Genomic DNA, 20,107 nt, shown 5'->3' on the forward strand with positions numbered 1-20,107 from the left:
ACATCAATAATATCACTTATCAGATTTCCATGTAAATGATGTGTGTTCTTCAACTTGTATTACTGATTTACTTAGCTTTCTATATAATGAATAACGCCAGAATGTATTAACAAACAATTCATAGGAATGAAAGCTGTTTATACTTTCACAGAATATCATTCGGAAAAAAAATGAGGTGCGTAATAGTCATAGCTACTGCATTACTTTCTCATGAACATGAATAGAAATGTAATGATTTGATTTACTATATATATATATATATATATATATATATATGGAGGATTTTTAAGGCAGTTTCTTGGCTGTTCACATACACATTCGACGAAGTAAATTCTGATTATAAAATGTATGAGGAATTTAATCATCAATGATAAACTAATAATTATCAGAATATCCTGAGCAAGCTGACGAAACTGATAGCTTGTAAGTGTATAAAGCCGGTTCACGTTATATGTTTGTATTTACTCTTCATTGACTTAGTATTGAACATGATACTGAAAATTGATAGCGAAGTTTTTTTTTCTTGATTATCGTAACGTCTATCATCTCCTGAATGTATTGACCCATACCATATCAATACCTCAGGATTATGCATATCTACTTGAGACTAAAGTTTACTTCCTTGTTGATAAATGTGCCATATACCTCTTTTGTGCGTAGAAAATTTATCAAGATTTCTATATTTGCTTCTTCATTTTTTGTTTCTTTTTACATGTTTTAAAGAGTCACAGAAAACCAATTCAAGGTTAGTACATAGCAGTTCGTAATATTGATCAGTATATATTGATATCGATCACACAAACACATGAGTGCGTATGGGTGGGCGCCCACGCTCACGCATTGACACACCTACACATTTCTGGTTTTAATCGAGGACTCAAATGTGCACATCAGTACACACAGGTATATATTCAAACACCCACCACCATCACACACACGCACACACATACACCAATATTCGGATGTAGTGAAATATGAGAAACCACCAAATGTATAGATGATATCATTTATTATGTGTTTACATGTTAAATATGTTAAAAAATAAAGTGAAACTCGAGTTTGTACTTCTATTACAACTTTCAAATGAAAATGATTAGCTATGTACTATAACACATACACCGAGCAAAACTGCTCTGATGATTACGACTATTTGGAAATTAGTACTGTGAGATGGCTATGAGATGGCGCTGTACAATAAACAGTACACTATCAATATAAATGCCTTATTAAGAAACATCTCACTATTTGTTTTTCACAGAAAAGGAAGAAATGTATCTCATGAGGCAAACGACAACATGGCGTTTGAGATGATTCAGAACGGAGATAGAGGTGAGAAAATGTGTAAAGTCATCACAGTGTTTATAATGAAGAATGCTACAAAGAAAAAACATAAATTCAAATAATCAACAATTAACAAAAATAAGCAAAGATACTAAAACAAACATAGAAAAAGCTCTCATAACCATAGGAACGCACGTTTTTATCCAGGGGATGCTCAAAGCGCCTACACAGTACTATATTACTCTGGCTTTAGCCCAGTTCCCCGAATGTGCGAAAAGTATTCAGGGAAATATTATACGTGTTTAATCATTCAAGTATTAGAAGCCTCGTTATAATATTTATTTATGTTTTTATAGCATACACATCTCTCAAACTCGGTCCATCCCACTCTCCCATCATTGCTCCTGAAAACCTGACGTTCTTCACCAGACTCGGTTCGATTGGACGGGGTGACTTCGGTGGGGTATGGAAGGGAGAACTCCGCTCGAATCAAAGTCAAGTAGACGTCGGTATAAGGCAGATTCCAGGTGGGGTTTTGCCAACAACTCCCTATAAAAAATGATTTTAAAAGACCGACAGGCAAATCGCTTTAATAAATATCAATGTAGCCTAAAATAACTTGGAACTTTACCAGATGTTGTGTTATTATTGATAAGCAGAGATGCTCTCAGCTTTCTAGAAAGTTTTATTTCAGTAGGACCAAAACAAGCGTACAAAGTAACACATCGGTTTAAAAGTACACCATGTATGTATGTTATATATGTGTGTATATATGAATAAATATATATATATTTATTCATATTTAGGTTTTCAATTGATAAATATATATTTGTATATAATAATAATATAAAATAATAATAATAATCTTTTAAAGTCCACTCCATATTTTATTAAGATAAACCGAAAATGGAAATTCTTTTTGCCCAATTGATTGTGAGCCCGGCAGCCGCTGAGTAGCGCCAGATCGACGTTGCTCTATCCCTTATTGTTGAACGCCAAACAAGGTAGCAGTAAAAATATATTGTATTCACTTGTCTACACTGTTTTTCACTCGATCTTAATAACAAATGAATGATTAACTTGTTCTGCAATGACTTTAACCCACTACTCCCTTCGAAATTGAAAGCAAATGTGGTAGTTATATGTAGGATGTATCTTCCCTTAGATCAAGTGACCAAATCAAATAACGTTCTTGAAGCTGTGAAGGTCCTTTCTGAGCTACCGGATCAACCGAATGTTGTCAAGTGCCTCGGATATTGTCAAGAACAAGGTAAAAACATCTCCTCTCGCAATTACAAAAAGTTTTGTTTTGGTCTGCTTAATTCTATACATATTATTAGGAATATGAGCGTCTTTTCCAGATAATTCGGAGGACAAAAGTTCAGTTTATCGATTCTAGCAACCCTGAAAGTACATAGCAATTTGAGTAGGCTTCGCGGAACCCAAAACGATTGAACCAGTAAAACAAGAGGACCTTGGAATAACAGACAGTGGAAAGTATTTAAAAGATTAAGCAAGATATTTTCCTATACTGTAACATGATGTCTGATGAAACATAATGTTACGGCCCTCCATCCTAGAACGGGTCCTGGATGCTGGAGGGCTGGCCTGTCCCTTGCCTCTATCACCGTCATCCGACGAAAAGTTTGCCATCCTGACTAACGCGAGCGGTTTTTTTTAACACCGACACCGATTACCTTGATAAATCTCAACAAGTAGTAAAGGCAGGAATTGCCTTTTGTAGGAACTCTATTTCTCGTTTCCAATCCTTTTCCTTATTTTAGCTCCATTGGAGCGGAGCGGAGAGTTCGCTATCTGACAACGACGAGAGCCAGCGTCGAAGTAACGAATTCCCCGCACAACACCACTATTTATAGTCTCCGAGAGCTGCTTTATGCATGGTGCGTCCGTAATCGCGCTCTGAGCCCTTACGCCCCAAAAGCTTACTGCGCCCTCTACGTTTTCTGCAAGATAACTACAATTGTGGCGAACTGGTTCGTTACAATAATGTTACGGTCAGTTTCATTAATTTTTGTTTTCAATTAACGAATTCCCCACGATGCAGGTAGCATTATGTATGAGTTCATCTGTGGGGGTACCCTACTTACCCATCTACAGACCACAGGGGTGCAATCCCAGCCCACATACAGCAATCTCAAACCAAAGAGGGTTCGTATCGATGAAGCTAGTCTACTCAACCTGGCTTGGCAAATCGCAAAAGGGATGCAGTATCTTGCATCGAAGAAGGTAACCTGATTTAATGACTTGCAATAAGAGAGAAGGTACTAAAGAAAAGGGGAACCGATGGGAGGGGATAGGAGAGAAAAATATGGGAAAATGGAAGCATGGGTGAAAAGGAGCTGCATAGATGAAAGTAGTCCACTAAACTTTGCTAGGAAATACGTCAGAGAGATACAGTTTCTTGAATCAATGAAGGTAACCTGTAGATTTAAAAAAAAAAACACAATAGGAGAACAATAAGGAGCAATTGAGAAAGCCGCAATAGGATCGAGTTATCGATGACGAGGTTACCGAAGAGTATATGGCATGAAGAATGTTAGAAAAGCGGAGAAGAGGAGACCGTGGGGGGGGGGGGGGGGGGGGGGGTTGATAGTAAGAACGTTGAGGTCGACGATAAGTGCGAGGAGGATGAGACTGAGAATAGTAGAAGTAGAAAGTGGAAGAATAGGAGATAAGGAAGCGAGTATAGTTGGAAGATGGTGATGATGAGCTAGGGTGAGACATCCAGATTATCGTTTTTTATGTATTTATTTATTTGTTATTACTACTATTGTTATGGTTATTCAATTTTTTTTTTCGTACTAAGATCGTCCATGGAACTCTCTGCGCTCACAATGTGTTACTAGGCGGTAGAAAGCAATGCAAGCTATCAGATTATGGACTATCTTCATCACTATTTAGCGCCAGAGGTGTGAGTATTATCGCTGACATTTAATGATATATCATCAGCATAGATATGGCACGTATACAATAATGAGGACTACATTTTTTTCTCAAAAGAAATATATCTAACAAATTTAAACTAGGAAATCGCGACCATGGAATATTTGTTTATGATTTATGACGTTTATTCAATTCCCCTTAAACTACTTAATCATTAATTTGATTGACCGTGGTGTTTGAATAGTTTTGCCATTTGCAATATTAAGCAAATAACTACCGTTGGTGAAGGTGATGGAACAAACTATTACTTCCGAGGCGATTTGGATGTAGCTATCTTTCCGGAGCGAAGCTGATGAAAGATAGCGTATACATTCAGATCGCCGAGGAAGTGATAGTTTGCCATCGCCCGAAACCAAAAGGTGATTATTTGCTTTATATTCCATATCGGAAACATTTCACTTCTTCCGTCATTTCAGATCAACAAGTCATCAATTAACAGCTAGCAAACGGTGCTCTTGCTCTACGATTGGTAAAAAATAAATCGCGTGATGAAAGATAGTTCGCCCTTCATTGATGGGAGAAGAAAAGTTCGTTCTAATGTGTAGATAGTAGTACTATCTACACAGTGCAACGCACTTTCACTGAATATAGAAGTAGTATCTACACAGTGCAATGCACTTTAATTGTATACGCTGCGTATTGCTCTCCTCTGGCTTCAAGCGCTTTTAGTGTTAGTACGCGAACTTTTGTCACGCGCGAACTATGGTCACACCACCATACTGCATACACTGTACGTTTCGTACACCGTTTGCTAGATGTTAATTGATGACTTGTTGCTCTAAAATGACGGAAGAAGTGAAATGTTTCCGATGTTGAATATAAAGCAAATAATCACCTTTTGGTTTCAGACGATGGCAAACTATCACTTCCTCGGCGATCTGAATGTATACGCTATATTCCTCAGCTTCGCTTCGGAAAATAGCTACTTCCAGATCGCCTCGGAAGTGATAGTTTGTCCCATCACCTTCACCAACGGTAGTTATTTGCTTATAATATGAATATTCAAAGCTGTTTGTAAATTATGAACAGTTCAGCCATCAGGTGTTACTCACGATTTGTATTAACCCATTGTTTAATGAAAATGAATAAAAAAAAAATGCAAAGAAAGACGCTAATTCTCCATCTTTTAAACTTTAAAGTTAACACGATTTTTAGCATTCTTTGTACTTTCCAACATCTCAGAAACCAACAAGATGGAGTTCGCCTGAAACCATGGTTACTGGCGACCCATCAACAGAAGCAGATATCTGGTCTTTTGGTATCGTCTTGTGGGAAATTGTGACATTAGGTGAACAAATTAATGTTAATATCACATATAATTTTGTGTACCATCGTAAAGACCCTAAAGTCATTCACATAGGAAGCCTTATAAGCGTTACAGCTGTTCTTCATCAGGGCCCTCCCATTATTATTACCATTGCCAGGTTGGTGGAGTGGGTGGAAAGTGGTGAATATGGATTAATGTTTTGCCAAAGGAAGTAAGTGTCGAGTTGGGATTCGAACCCTTGAACCTCGGATTTAGAGTCAAGAGAATTAGACACCATACCAAGACCCCTTCACTTCACGTGTATCATATGGTGTTATGAAGAAAAGTGAAATAAACCTTTGCACTTAAATAATTAAAATAGACCATGTTTAATACTAGTTCGAAGCATTTTAAAGATGAAGAATTCAAGCCACTTATTCCCCTCTATAAGACCCACCAATAATATTTGCGATATAATTTAAATTTTCTCCATAGCTTTGGATGTCACATTTTCGTATTTTGGAAAAGAAACGTTTTCAGTGTTATTTTTCTTCGCTTCTTAAAGGTGCAAGGCCATACCCTAGAATGACCTTTGACACTGTTCAAACGGAGGTTGCCAATGGTTATCAGATGCCACGCCCTCGCCATTGTGGACAAGAAGTGTAAATATTACTCTTTCATGCGAATTGTTCTGTAAACGTCATAATTTGACTCACTCGATGCTTTTTTGTATTTCCTAGATGTCATGATGATGTTTCCAAAAAACAAGAAACACGATTACACTTGATTTTGCAATCTTTCCTAAGAATATGATTCTGAAGCTGAAAATAATACGTCTAAACACTCAACAGAGAAAATGATAGAATGATAAAAACAATGAATAATATAAGAGAAGGTCATAAAAGAAAAACAAAGAATAACATAGGGAAAGACAAAGAGAGAAATTGATAGAATGATAATAAAACAATAAGGTGTAGTAAAATGATTCGGACTGGGTGCGTACATAAAATAATGAAACAATAGTGATAAAACTGCTGTTGCTCATGAACTTTAGATTTGTCGGAATTTTGTATTTGTATTTGTATTAGATTCAATTCGGTAGTTCTATTAGATTTCTATTAGATAAGGATCGTATGTTTCGTATCTTTCAGGTATACGGTCATGACTGGTTCTTGGGAGAAGGAAGCTACAAATCGGAGTAACTTTGATCATATCCTCAAGAGTTTGGAAAGGATTCTAGAAAAGACTCATGTAAGATTGACTCAAATTACCTTCTAACATGTATAATGCAGAATTAAGTTTCCTTATTACATATCAATTTTTACAATTCCGTTAGTGCATTAACCTCAGTTCTAAAGGAATCGTGAAAATAACCTTAACCCTTAACCAATAGTGATCTTTGGAGCTTCTTTTCCTTATGGAATGATTTATTACGTCATTTAGTTTATTCATTTACTATATCCTACCGTACATATTTGTGTGTTTCATATTCATATATGATCATATAAGTTTCTCTTCTTCATATTTTCAAATTTAAATAGAATTCTGAAGAAAGAAAAAAAAGGGGAAATTCCTTTCTTATTTTCAACATAAAATTGACAGAGTGAGGGTTAGTGTGATACTTGGAGTTTATTCCTTGAATGCTTTCAACGCCTAAAAACAGCTGGGCTAAATCTCATGTCGTAATACTACTTTGTACTTCCAATGATTGTCTCCTGAGGTGAATATAGATGCTGTTATTATTATCATTATTATCTTAATTACTTTTGATTTTCACAGAATTATCTGTCTCTCAATGACTTGGATGAAGGATTGTATGCGTCTACACTCGACATGTGAAATTAAGCCGTGTTCGGATGTGCAGCGGTACTACAACGCATCTACATCTTGTAAACCGTACGTTGGTTGGATAAGTATAGGGACTTTAGAAGGAATAACTTGTGTTAAACTTAGCCAAGAATGCTGAATCAGACTAGATCGCAAATACTTGTATGAATCTTGCATCAAGTATACGTCTGTTTGAAAAAAATTGTATTTTTAAGATCATTTGGTAAAAATGTGTAAAAAAGTTACTTTAAAAAGTTAAGTTTACACTGTCAAGAGGTCGAAATATTCTAGAAGACACGAAATTTGTGAATATCAAGGTTATAGCGGCCGATCTCAAACATTCAACAGCATATTCTCATGATTTTTTTGTCGGTTATGTTGTGTGTATATACTGTGTAAAACTTACTTCTAATTCACCTTGCTACGTTTGTTAATGTTTGTGTTATTTCATAGTATTGTAAGTGGATGACCACCTACCCTCTTTCTTCTTCCTGTTCATCACCCACTCTCTCTCTCATTTCCCTCTCTATCCTTCTCTTTCCCTCTGTTTCTCTTCTACCTTTCTTTCCCCTTTTAATAGTAGACTCACCTGTATATACTACACTCATGAGTGCTTTACAACTGGATATAGATTGTTTTTATGTGTTTTTATGATTCTTCTTAGTGTATTATTTATCATGTAAATACTTTTGCAAAAATATTTTATAATTAAGCCACCGGGCTGCAATGCATATTCCTTTAAAATCAAGACATTTATTATCATTATACTTTAACTCTTGATTTAAACTAAGTAGCCTCGCGATGCCATAGGCTGAGCTGGCCTTACCCCATATGTATATTTATCATGCCTACACAGTTGGAATAACATTTCTTACCTATTTTCATGAGATAATTGTGATAGTATCATTTATTCTTGATAGATACAGTTTATATCTTCTTAGAACTTTATTGATTAATCTAAAGGTTCATAAAGATCCATCAATACAGTTATGAGAATTTATCAAGAAACAAATATACTGTTACAATCTTTTCATGGAAACACGTAATAAAATATATTCAAAACTTCATGAGCAACAGTGTTTGTATAGTCATGTGCATGTATGAAGGTGTATTTTGCGTTAATTATAAATATGAAGGGTATGTGTTAAGGTCTATTTTACAGTAAATGTGCTAAGGTCATGCCAATGTTTGAAGATGGTAAAATGTCGCCTACTTGTCAATAGGTTTCGTGTGAATTATTCACCTATTTCTTTATTTGCACATTCTCTTCATACAGAATGAGTATAGTGTGTTACATATTCAACGTGTTTTCATACAAATCTTAGCACTTACTAAAAATATAAAGTAACTGCCAGTCTAATTTATTTCTGACCATATCATTCTGGAGTGTACATTAAGTTATTTTACAACGCAAACAAATTGTAAAAAAATAAAAGAGAATCTGTATTGAAACATTTGTTTGAAAGCGAAATCAGAGAAAAGAAAACGAAAACAAAATAGCAGGAAGAAAAGTAAAGAAACAAAACGAAAAGATGATTTACCTCAATGAAGTAAGTACACTTTTAAAAGTTGAGTGATATCTGTAAGTTAAATTTGATGTTTGTAAGATTAATGTTCTATTGATTTGTATGATTTGAAATGTGAAGTAAGTAGCCTTATACTGTATATTCATCTTACAGCGTCATTAGACGGAAATATGTAGTGACAAACAAGTCATTAAGTAGACATGGTTATTATTATCATGGTCAATGTTATTATACATTTTTGTGTCTTGTTAACGATTGAACAATAGAATTACTGCCCTCTACGTACGTTTGCAGGCAGAGCAAACTTATAGACCTGCCTAGAATCAAAAGGTCTAATCACTAGTCATTAGTTTGATTAGTTATATTGTTTTGACTTTAGGGTTAGGGTTTGTGTTAGGGTTAAGGTTAGGGTAATATACCAGTTTTTATGATGTCCGGTTAACGTACCATTTAGGGTTAGATATAGGTGTCCTGTTAATACAACATGTAGGGTTTCATATATATATATATATATATATATATGTATATATATATATAATACCCTACATTATACATTAACCCTAACCCTAACCCTAACCCTTACCACAATGTCTACTTAATGACTAATTTTTCACTCCAAATATCCCTCCAATGACACCTTTAGTAATATTACATATAAAGAGAGGGATAAATATAACAAAATTGGGCCTTCTATGAGAAATAAAACATACAACCCGTTAAGAGGACACCAAAATTTCCTGCTAATGACAATGTCTACTTAATGAATCATTGTTTCACTCCAAATGTCCCTCTAATGACGCCTTTAGTAAAATATACATGTATATGAAATATATTCTCCCTATGTTTTTTATATAATATCTATTCTTCATTTATATCGCGAACCCATAAGTGTGAGCATACTATTGCAATGGATTAAAGGAAATCAACATATTCTTGTTTATAAGCTTATTTGGTAAAGAAATTTGATTGTATTTGATATTGCCCTTGAGGCACTATTATTCTAGAAATATTACACTTTAATTTACCTTTGACACTGATGATTTAAATCAAACTAACGATAATTTGACAAATGATCATGATGTTATATCAAAGGTATGGACCAGGTTTGATCATGCGATTGCATTGTAAAATAAACGTTGTGGAATCGACCAGAAAAGGTTGATCATCTAGCATATAAGTATTAGAGTGTACTGCAAGGTTCTAGAACCATCATAATGATAAGAAATTTGGCCGAGTCTTGGTAAAGTTACAAGCACTGTACATATAAAAATGTATATTGGACTACGCGATATCTATCCAGTCCGGATAGATATAATAATTTACCAAATATATCAATTAGTAGGCTGTTTACCGGCAGAATTTGTATCATCACGTATAAGTCAAAACATATTCTTTTATATGATTGGTAATGAGAGCTTTTTGAGAGGGGGGGCGTTTCCAAAACTGGTGTATACCTTTAATGACTAGGCTTATTTAAAGTCTACAATATTTTCTAAAGGGTTTATAACATTGATTACATCGAGGAAATATTGCTGCTACCAAATGTAAATATTGCAAAAATACAGTTAAATAAATGTGATAAAAGCAGTTTATTTAGTATTAGTTTCATTTTTATCTGCCTTCAAAATGGATTCACTGATATTACATTTCTGTTTTATGAAGACCATAACAAAATATGCACGAAAAATAATAAAGGTTTCTAATAAAACAAATAGGGTTTCTGTAGTTCATATTATAAGCATAACCACAATAGCAATGAGGGCATATTGTAATTATGTGGGAACTTTATGATGTAAGGCAAATGTTTTTTTCCGTAATACCCCTGACCCTATTGCACTACAAAGTAAAACAATTGAAACTCAGTCAGAGGCATAAACATATTGGGAGGAGGAACATAACAAAGTTATAAACGGAATGAACAAGAGAGAGAGAGAGAGAGCGAGAGAGAGAGAGAGAGAGAGAGAGCGAGAGAGATGAGCAATGAGGAAGGTTGTTCAGTTTTTTTAAACATGACATATTTGTATTGCATTCTATTGCAACAGAAGTGGTTTCGTGGTGTAGTGGATAAGGCCCTGGACTGCCAATCCCATGGTTCGTGGTACGAGTCCCGACGCGGCTCTTATTACCTTTTGCAAGACATTTGTCTCAATGTGCCACCCTCAACCCAGGTGAGATAAATGGGTACCGGTTAGGAATACATCCCTTGAAATGCTAGAGCGCCATAATGGCAGCCATGCTAAAGCCAGAGTAGTAATTGTGGAGCGCCAGGTGTGTCATGTCTGACAGAAGTAAGGGCTATACAAGAACCCACTATTATTTGTATTATTATTAATATACTTGTTATCAGGTAGAAATTTCAGGAAACATGCCCCTTTATTTACGAAATATCGGCGTTATGTTGTAAAATAGGCCCCTTTTATTTACAAATAGACCCGACCCGACGCGATGACCCGATGAATCGAAGTCCAAGTATTCATATATTCATAAATACTGTTGCTTAACATCATATCTAATAATTTAGAATTATGCTTGTACACATTTAATTCCATTTTTCCTGATCTCATGTTATTATTTTATACTTACATTGTTTTTTACCTGCACTGTAAAAGCATGTACAATTCAGTATATGACTGTCATTCATGTATTTAATAAACCTTGATTGAATTTAATTGAATAGAATTGTCTTATTTACACGGGATAGCCGCATCGGCATTGCCAAGATTAGGCCTATATATTCATTCCTTCATTCCTTCCATCATTCAAGCAAATTTGCAGTTATTGGACAAGTAGCTTTATATTGCCCTCAGTCGTAATACGTCATCAAACAATGTAAGCCTACTGCTGCAGCATGTACCGTCAACAGCATCGGTAGAAAAGTCAATTGACTGTCCACAACATAACATTATATCTCCCGTAAAGCCTGGTTTTTTTTGCTAATGTGAATTTTAAACATAAATTGCTGTGATCTGTTCATGCAATCTCAATACAGGCCCGTGCTCCTCCCCTTTGGCGGCTAAAATGCAAAAAGAAAGAGAAAAGAGGAAACATTTACTTGAAACAAAAATCCTAGGTATGGGTTAGAGTGTTTTTACTGCATTGCCCACCATCCAGTGGCGTATGCGTAGGTACACTACCTTTCCGCCGGGGCAGTCCACGGACTTCCCGGTGTTTATTTTTCTTTCCGGTTCCTCCTACTTCCTTCTCGATTTTGCCAGATGTTTACACTTTTCTTCTCTAATCTCTCCTTCCCCTTGATATTGCCAAACTCTGCTTGTCATAGGAACCCCCCCCCCACCCCCGCTGGTAAACCACTGCTATCACAAACGGCTAAGTGTTGCTGTACCAGAAGTTATGCACAATATTAGCATTGCGATGCGTTGCGTCGTCGCGTGCTGCTCAACGATTGTGGCGCGACCGTAGTGCGGTGCCGACATATACATTTAAACTTGAAATGCAATGACTTTGCGGTGAATCGCGGCAGAAAATAGTCGATATACCGGCAAGCAAAAAAAATCGTGTACTGCAGATGTACCGTTGCGTTTCAAAATGCTTGCGTCCGAGTATTAAAGGGATAGTTGAGTTTGTTGCAGAGGGCGCTACACAAAATAATTTTGTTGTGAGATAATGAACAACTGAGTGTCAAATATGAAAGAACATAATATTTAAATGACAAAATCATCTTTGTTTGATTAGAATCGGTTCAGAGAAGGTTGAAAAATAGCGATTTCTAAAACTTGTGTACCACCACAAATATTAGATATTTTGACAAATTAAAAAAAAAAACGGTTGAAAAAAAGGAATAACGCCTTTTACGTCGTATTTCAGCCAATGTCGATGTTGGCTATTTTGTTGGCATTTTCGCGTTGCTTATAGTACGCACAACCAGCCGGCCCATGTATTGTTATTTTTAATTAAATAATTAATTAACGGTCACAATATTATTTTGAAGGTGGAACTGAATTGGTATGATCGTATTGGCTAAATTTTACACATTTTGGGGTCTAAAATTACCTTCATAGCACTTTTAGCTTCTAAAAGGGCACTAGAAATGTCGCAGATAAGAATAACAGCAATAACCATCCACTTTGAAGGCATTTGCGGTCTGGAAACAGAACTCAACTATCCCTTTAAGTTTGGCATGGAGGGATTAGACCTCTCTGCAAGGTCACTGGCAGGTGGTTATCTCATCAAATCAGCTCTCAATTAACATAAGAAAGAGGGCATCATGGGGAACATAGGTATTGTTGGCTGTATAAAGGGCGCAAGTATAGCTACACATAGTGCAGTGGGGCTTTATTACAGCTTAAGGAGGGGAGGGGGTGAGTAGATGAATCCATGCGCTGTACTCATTATTATGTTATCGTATCTGTGTAATTATTTTGTTCATTTGGACGCCTGAATCAACAAGGTAAAACAATCTTTCTACAGGTGCTCACAGTTTGTGTAAATTAACTTAACTCATAGCCTGCCATGAGGGTGCATGCACACTATCGTTATAGTGCTTTGTACAAGCGAGCAAGCTATTGCTACGCTGCCATGTGCGTGCGTGCACACTTTTGTAGTAGCAGTTATTGTTCATGCTCATTGGTCTGTGCTATGTTTTGCACTAGCTATTCATAGAACCATCGCGTTAATCAGATTATCTCAATATAAACTTGGCACTCCGTGGCTCGGGGCTTGGCACAATGGGGATTAGCACTGTGGCATGATAAGAGTTAAAGGGGGTGTAGCATGGCAAATAGTGGTTAACATCATCCATGACTTCTTTTGGACAACTGCACGTACACGAATGGACTTGATTAACGGTCAGCGCGCGCAAGCGTTCGCGAAACAGACCGAACTTCTCCTCACGCTTCGGTTTCGCATATGTTGCACGCATGTGAAAGCTGCGGTCGCGTCGTCTGTAGTCATACCCGATTGGCCCGAGTTAGGCTACCAGAAAGACACGTAGTCTCATCATGCTACACCCCCTTTTACACAATGCTCATGATTTCTAGATTTTGAACTGTCTGTACTATATCACATGTAAATATGTGTTAGTTTTTAATGAAAATAGGTCAATTGAAAATTAAACATATTTACTCGATGAGCACACAGGCATTTGCACATGCATTTTGCTTGCTCTCCAAAAAGAGCTCCTGGTTGCTCGTTATTCTTAGACACTTAGTAATCTGGAAACTACTAGACAAGTTGGAGTTTATGAAGCGTTGTTTTTATATCAGTTTTTGGATTTAGTTGTATCTCCTGTACTCTGGTAGCCATATATTCCTGTATATTGCTATGTAGTACAAATAAGCCCCTTTTACACCGGATCTGCGTAGAGTTGCGTAGTGTGGCGTACCGAGTACGCCGCAGTTAGGCTGCGTATTCATGAACAAAATTATGCTTCGGCGTAATCCCTGCGTAGGGTATGCATAGGCTGGCGTACGATGGCGTATGGTTACGTACCCTGTGCGTAGGCACCGCGTACCTACGCGTATGCAATTGGCGTACATACGTGCACGCTTGCGTTTGACAGGCGTAGGGTTGCGTACGCTTGCATAGGCCAGGCGTATGGCTGCTTACAGTTGCGTACGGTTGCTTACTTTATGCAAATGCGCCGTGTACAAAATGCAATAGACGCTCGTTTTTTATTTCAACAGAGTAGCTGAGATGTCAAAATCACAAATTGAATAAACCATAACATAACAAAAAATGTTATTCTGAAATACCTTGTAATAGTGCAAACAAAATTACAAGCACCAATACAAAATAAAGCTTCAAGATTCAAGATTTCTTCACGAAAAGAATAAAAGTGAGAACGCAGACATGTAAACAAAAATATCCAGGTATATAAAAAAAAAATACTATCATGCCTTCTACACTTCATTCATATTTTTCAGAGTTAAACATTCAAGCATGTGCGGCGATTTCTTTTCATGACCGGGGGGGGGGGGGACGAAATGTGAGGGACGAGGAAGCAGTGGCGTAATGAGCAAAAACGTTTGGGGGGGGGGCAGAAAAAAATCCGCATCACCACCACTCTTACATGTTACGCAGGCCCTTCGAACGTTTTTCAAAGTGGGGGGGGGGGGGGTTAAAGTATTTACGATCAGGTAGAGCAAAGCAAAGCAAAGTGGAGCGTAAATTGGCGTGGGGTCAAGGGGCAAAGCCCCGGCGGGTGTCAAGGGGCGGAGCCTCATCAAGCTCAGGGGATTTAGGCACTTAATTACGGTCAGATGAGCATATTTTGATACCTTATTTGTGACACTGGCATGCAGGTCACTTATTGGAGTGGGGTCCAGGGGCGGAGCCCTCAGAAGCCCAGGGGTTTTAGGCATTTAATTAGGGTCAGATGAGCAGCCAGGGGGCAGAGCCCTCGGAAGCTCAGGGGAAAATCATGCCATTTCAACAACATTTGTAAATCACTGGTATCGAATTAGAAATAAACCCCGCTTGAATTTAATTTAGGGAGAACTGCCCCCAAAGCCCCCCCCCCCATCAGTACGCAGGTGCGAGGGAGCACAGTGAATAAGAGGGGTGAAGGTGACGGAAGTGACTACCCCCTCAAAGGTTTTTGAAGTTTTGTTGTATTACAAAATTACATTCCTTAGCAAAACTATAGTATGAAAAAAAGCAGATACTTTTTTCACACTTCGATTTTCTCGGTATTTACTTGTACATCTTGAAGGATATTATGCAAGGGGGCGTAGCTACCGAGTAAGAAGATTTTTGCATTTTTATTTGTCTAAACGCTGCACTCTTGGGCCCTCCAGAGCTATAAAATGTTGTGTGAACTTTTTCAAATGTTGAGGGGGGGGGGGACGATCCCCTCTAAAAAAAAAGTTGAGGGGGGACGTGTCCCCCCCCCGTCCCCCCGGGATCACCACCCCTGCATTCAAGGATTACACTATTGCTGATTTCAAAACCAAAGTACAAAAAGGGCGAGATTATTTGTAAACAGAAACAGAAATGTTGATCAAAGAAAATTTCACCTAGATGTGGAAGAAATAAACATGACTGGTATTCTTGTAAATACTACAACTTTAATGCACTAATCTACAGTTTTGTTCTCTTTTGGTCATTAAGGTGGAATAATAGTTTTTACCCCAATTGTGTGTATGTGCGTGTGTGTGTGCCTGTGGGTGTGTGTATGTTTTTATCTGTCTGGCTGTCTTTGTTCAAAACACTAGTTTATTCCTCACCCAGCAACTTGGCGCAAGTGAGATCTGGCAGTCTTGTAAAGATTGTCTGATGTTCAGTCATGCATGCAGAGATTCAAACGAAAATGGTACCTAAATGTACTGGGAGGTTAACTCTATCAAGACATATCATGAAACCCATGATTAAATATCCATACTTCAAACAATTCAACTTTTAAAAAGTGGGACATTTTTTCTGACTCACTCTGTATATCTCGCGTGCAATCATATTACGTAGGTTGTTGTTGATTGTATTGGACTTCCCCCTTTAGCTTTATAGGCTAAGGAATGCATGAACACTGCGTTTACATAGATCGTCTTTAACCAGCTAACAAACAAATCGTGAAATTGATTATTAATACAGAAGTCGACTGTCCAGTTCTAAAATGGATATCCAACATATGAGAGCCATTTTGCACTTCATCGGATTGTTAATACTGGTAAGTTGTCTTCGTTATTGCAAAACAATACAAACTATTGCACATGCATATATAGTACGTGGGGGACATAGCGATCATGTCTGGCACAATGCAATATCACGGCGCAGCATTGTTATTACACCGGCTTAAACACGGCTGCCATTACAGCGCTCAATCATTTAAATGTTTTAATTTCTGCTAGGTAACAATTTGCTTCACCTGGGGGAAAATGCGCAAAATATAGATAAATGTCTTGCCAAAGAACATAAGTACTTCGGCGGGGACTCGAACCCTGTACCCTGCGGTTCACAGTCAGGAGACTTGTTCACAAGACAACAACACTTCTACATTTTCGTAACGTATTGTGCATACAAACATGGGAATATTAATGTAGATAATAAATCTCCGCTTGGGAATTATCATTTTAGAAATTGAGGATTTGAGTCTAACATTATACACCCAGATGGTGCTGAAAGCGGTTACAGTAAACACATTACATGCAAGGGCAAAAATACTCTTAAAATGCTTATAATAAAACAGAAGAAAACAGTATTTAGGAGAAAACACTTGTCATTAAATGGGTGTTTTGTTTTTCTCCTAAAGTCTTCCAGTGTCTTAAAATCATAATATAGATAAATAGAGTTAGTTAAAGGTAATACAAAGTTTTTTCAAATTTAGAAAATTATGCGGATAGCGATTCTTTAGAATGTTGATATATTTGGATGCCCACGAGGATGTATAATACGCACTAGAAAATTTAGCCCCTAAAACACTTCTGCTCTCGAAAACAATTGAATATAAAAAAAAAATATCGGTGCTACCGGTAAATTGTGATCAATTTAAAAGAGTGCCTATACGGCCATCCAATGGTAGCTGCGAGCATGAAAATCTCAGAATGTGGAGTTGTAATATATAATTTCCAAACGGGGATATAGCAAAACGGTCGATTTTTAGTCAAGAAACATTGTTTAAAGCTACATTAATATCTTGATCTTGAGAGGGAGCTATACAACGTAAAGATTTTATGATTAACAATTTCATCTTTAGACACGATTTCAACCGCGACAACGATCACTGAATATTGTAGGATCGCATATGCTTCCAATATGTTCATTTGAACCAAAGTCATGTCCTCATACCAAAACTTGGTATTACCTATAATAACATTGATGGGGGAGGGGTGCTGGCAGTTCTGAGGATATTAGTTTGTAAAATACCAATATGCGGGTAATATAACTGGCAACTCACATTCGGGCAACAAGACGCCCGAATGTCCTTAGGCGGGCAGGGATGTTCACACTAAATTAATGAAATGGTAATATCTTATGTAGTGTATTTTGATTAGGAAAAATTATACAGTCCATAATAAAGTAGGTTTTATTAATATTATTCTTAGCTCAAATTGGAACATTCATGCAGGAGGCACCATTCCCATTGGATAGAACATGGATGAAGAATACACTACTGCAAGATATCTGTTATTTTTCTGTTCGAAGGTCGCTCGGTATAGTTTTTAAGAAGGGTAGAAACAGAATTTAATGGACTCTTTGTAAATGAATGGATTTTTTAAAGCCAACGTCTTCTATATTAAATTAACATATTCATAGATTAGTTCTTTAGAAACAAAGTTGTAATGACGTTAGCAAAAACAAGAAGAAGCGTTATATAAAGTGAAAATAATAATATCAGCTCACATTATCCATGCACGAGTAAGTAGCTACTAAGTTCCATTTTCGCAAATAAAAAAATAAATCAGAGACTATTCTGGTATTAATTCAAAATCGAAAATTCAGACGGAGCAAAAGTCATTTGAAATCTTCCTTGCTTTTCTAAACCAGCATTTGAAATTGGTTTGCTGCTTTAGATCGCTTTTTTTGTAACGATTGATTCAACTACCTATCTTTATTTCTTCAGATCACGAAATTCTCAAACGGCCAATCTGTGACTCTGACAGGTCCTTCCTTAATACAGCAAGGTACTGACACAGTTTACACCTGTACTGGAGGAGCAGCGCCATATACCTTTATATGGGAAGACCTTTCAGTGATTCCAATTGTTAATATCTTCATTAATGGAAAAGCGGTTACCAATCCCTCTACTCATCCAAAATATGTCAACTTTGGTGTATCAGAAAATGAGGGTACATCCACTATGACAATCACTAATACTCTGGTAGAAGATGAAGGGCAGTATAAATGTGTTGAACTTCCTGTAGGAACAGGAAACATTGATGGTGCAGAACTAACAGTAGAAGGTGGGTCATAGAAAGTTTGAACAGTCTATTTTACTGAATGTTAATGTAGTTCCTGCCTTTGTAGCTTTTCATTAAAGTTAGTATTGTTTACCAGTACCTAAAAAGAGGATCCATGGACAGTAGATGTCAAGAAGGGATCTATTTTAAATTGCATTTTTAGACTTATTAATGTATCTAGAATGATAATAATGATAATGATATTAATAATAGTAATTATAATGATATTGATAATAAAAATAATAATAATAAGATGAATTGATGAAATCATTACACAAACAGATGACCCCAGATTTCTCGATGAAGTCCGGTTCCTCTTTTATCTAACTGTACATTATGTTGTGGAAAATTGATTAAAAAAATAGTTATAATAATAATAATAATAATAATAATAATAATAATAATAACAATCTTTATTCATATTGCGACGATTACAAAGTATTAGACGAAATAATTAGAGTAATGGTATTTCTGACAGTAATTTTGTACTATCACCTTTTACAACAACAATTATTTTGATTTGCAGTCAAATCGATACGGAACCTATCGGTAAAAACTATAACAGAGAGCAACATTGACGTGTTCGAAGCAATATGTGAAGCTTTAGGAGGTAGACCAGATGAAACAATCACATGGATGTTAGATGATGGGCCTTCACCTTGTGATGATACAAATGTAACGTACCCTGCAGCTGGAGAAGGTCTGTCTAGTAAAAGGAGTGTCTGCACATTTCAAGCTACTAGTGAGAACATTGGTCAAACATTGAAATGTGTCATCAGCGGTCATCAAGTATATGATCTCAATGGAGAAAAAACAACTACTCTTAATATACAAAGTAAGTTTGGTTACCCCTTTGCATATTTGAACATTTGTACTGAACAGAATAATTTGCTATAAAACAAAAGAGATCAACTATATCAAAATTGTTGGTAGTAGTTCATAGAAACGATTAATTCTACATACCAGTATTGTCTGTTTGCAGTCAGAAGGCTGTTCATTCGATGTGAAATGATATGAGAAAAGGCCTTTCTGGCTCCAAACAGACGATGATGATAACTCTTCTTAGGATAACTTAGAAGTATTCATCAATTTAGGAAACTTTATTTTTCTCCTGATACACATGTACATGTACGTATACATATATGTAATAGCCAATTGGCGTGCAAAAGATTGTGTACCTTGAATATTTTAGTTGTCATTTCAACTTGAATACACGAGGGTACAAGTTTTAGGTATTTCTTTCAGTCTGCAATCCCCTTCACCCCATCCTAAAATATATCCCTATAAATTAGATGATTACAATGGACATTGTAAAGGCTGCAAGCTGAAGATACATTGTTGGCTCAAGTATGCATCTCTTAGTGTCATTCTTAAAGTGATTGTTGATTTTTTTTAATCCATCTTACATGTAT

The 20,107-nt window shown here is 36.5% G+C and overlaps 2 protein-coding genes across 3 annotated transcripts in view; both read left to right on the forward strand.

Annotated features, from left to right (window-relative positions):
* The window catches only part of LOC105445209 (cell adhesion molecule 3-like), a 32,841-nt gene that overhangs the window by 7,102 nt on the left and 5,632 nt on the right, over positions 1-20,107 (forward strand). Inside the window, exons 1-3 of one of the 2 annotated variants that reach the window (XM_030978294.1) lie at positions 16,350-16,465; positions 18,359-18,698; positions 19,222-19,530. The exons of the other annotated variant lie outside the window; for it this stretch is intronic. Of the exons in view, the coding sequence (XP_030834154.1) occupies positions 16,412-16,465; positions 18,359-18,698; positions 19,222-19,530 (703 nt within the window). The 5' untranslated portion in view covers positions 16,350-16,411. Of the gene's footprint in view, positions 1-16,349; positions 16,466-18,358; positions 18,699-19,221; positions 19,531-20,107 lie in introns of those variants that run through there. 2 annotated transcript variants of the gene reach the window in all.
* LOC115921149 (tyrosine-protein kinase receptor Tie-1-like) lies at positions 1,233-7,713 on the forward strand. The gene is made up of 9 exons (XM_030978296.1): positions 1,233-1,329; positions 1,638-1,808; positions 2,447-2,551; positions 3,347-3,528; positions 4,109-4,213; positions 5,428-5,533; positions 6,057-6,153; positions 6,643-6,742; positions 7,271-7,713. The coding sequence occupies exons 1-9, from the start codon at positions 1,296-1,298 to the stop codon at positions 7,328-7,330; spliced, it is 960 nt and encodes a 319-aa protein (XP_030834156.1). The 5' UTR covers positions 1,233-1,295; the 3' UTR covers positions 7,331-7,713.

This window comes from Strongylocentrotus purpuratus, unplaced genomic scaffold (genome assembly GCF_000002235.5).
Source record: "Strongylocentrotus purpuratus isolate Spur 01 unplaced genomic scaffold, Spur_5.0 spur5_scaffold_1, whole genome shotgun sequence".
NCBI lineage: Eukaryota > Metazoa > Echinodermata > Echinoidea > Camarodonta > Strongylocentrotidae > Strongylocentrotus > Strongylocentrotus purpuratus.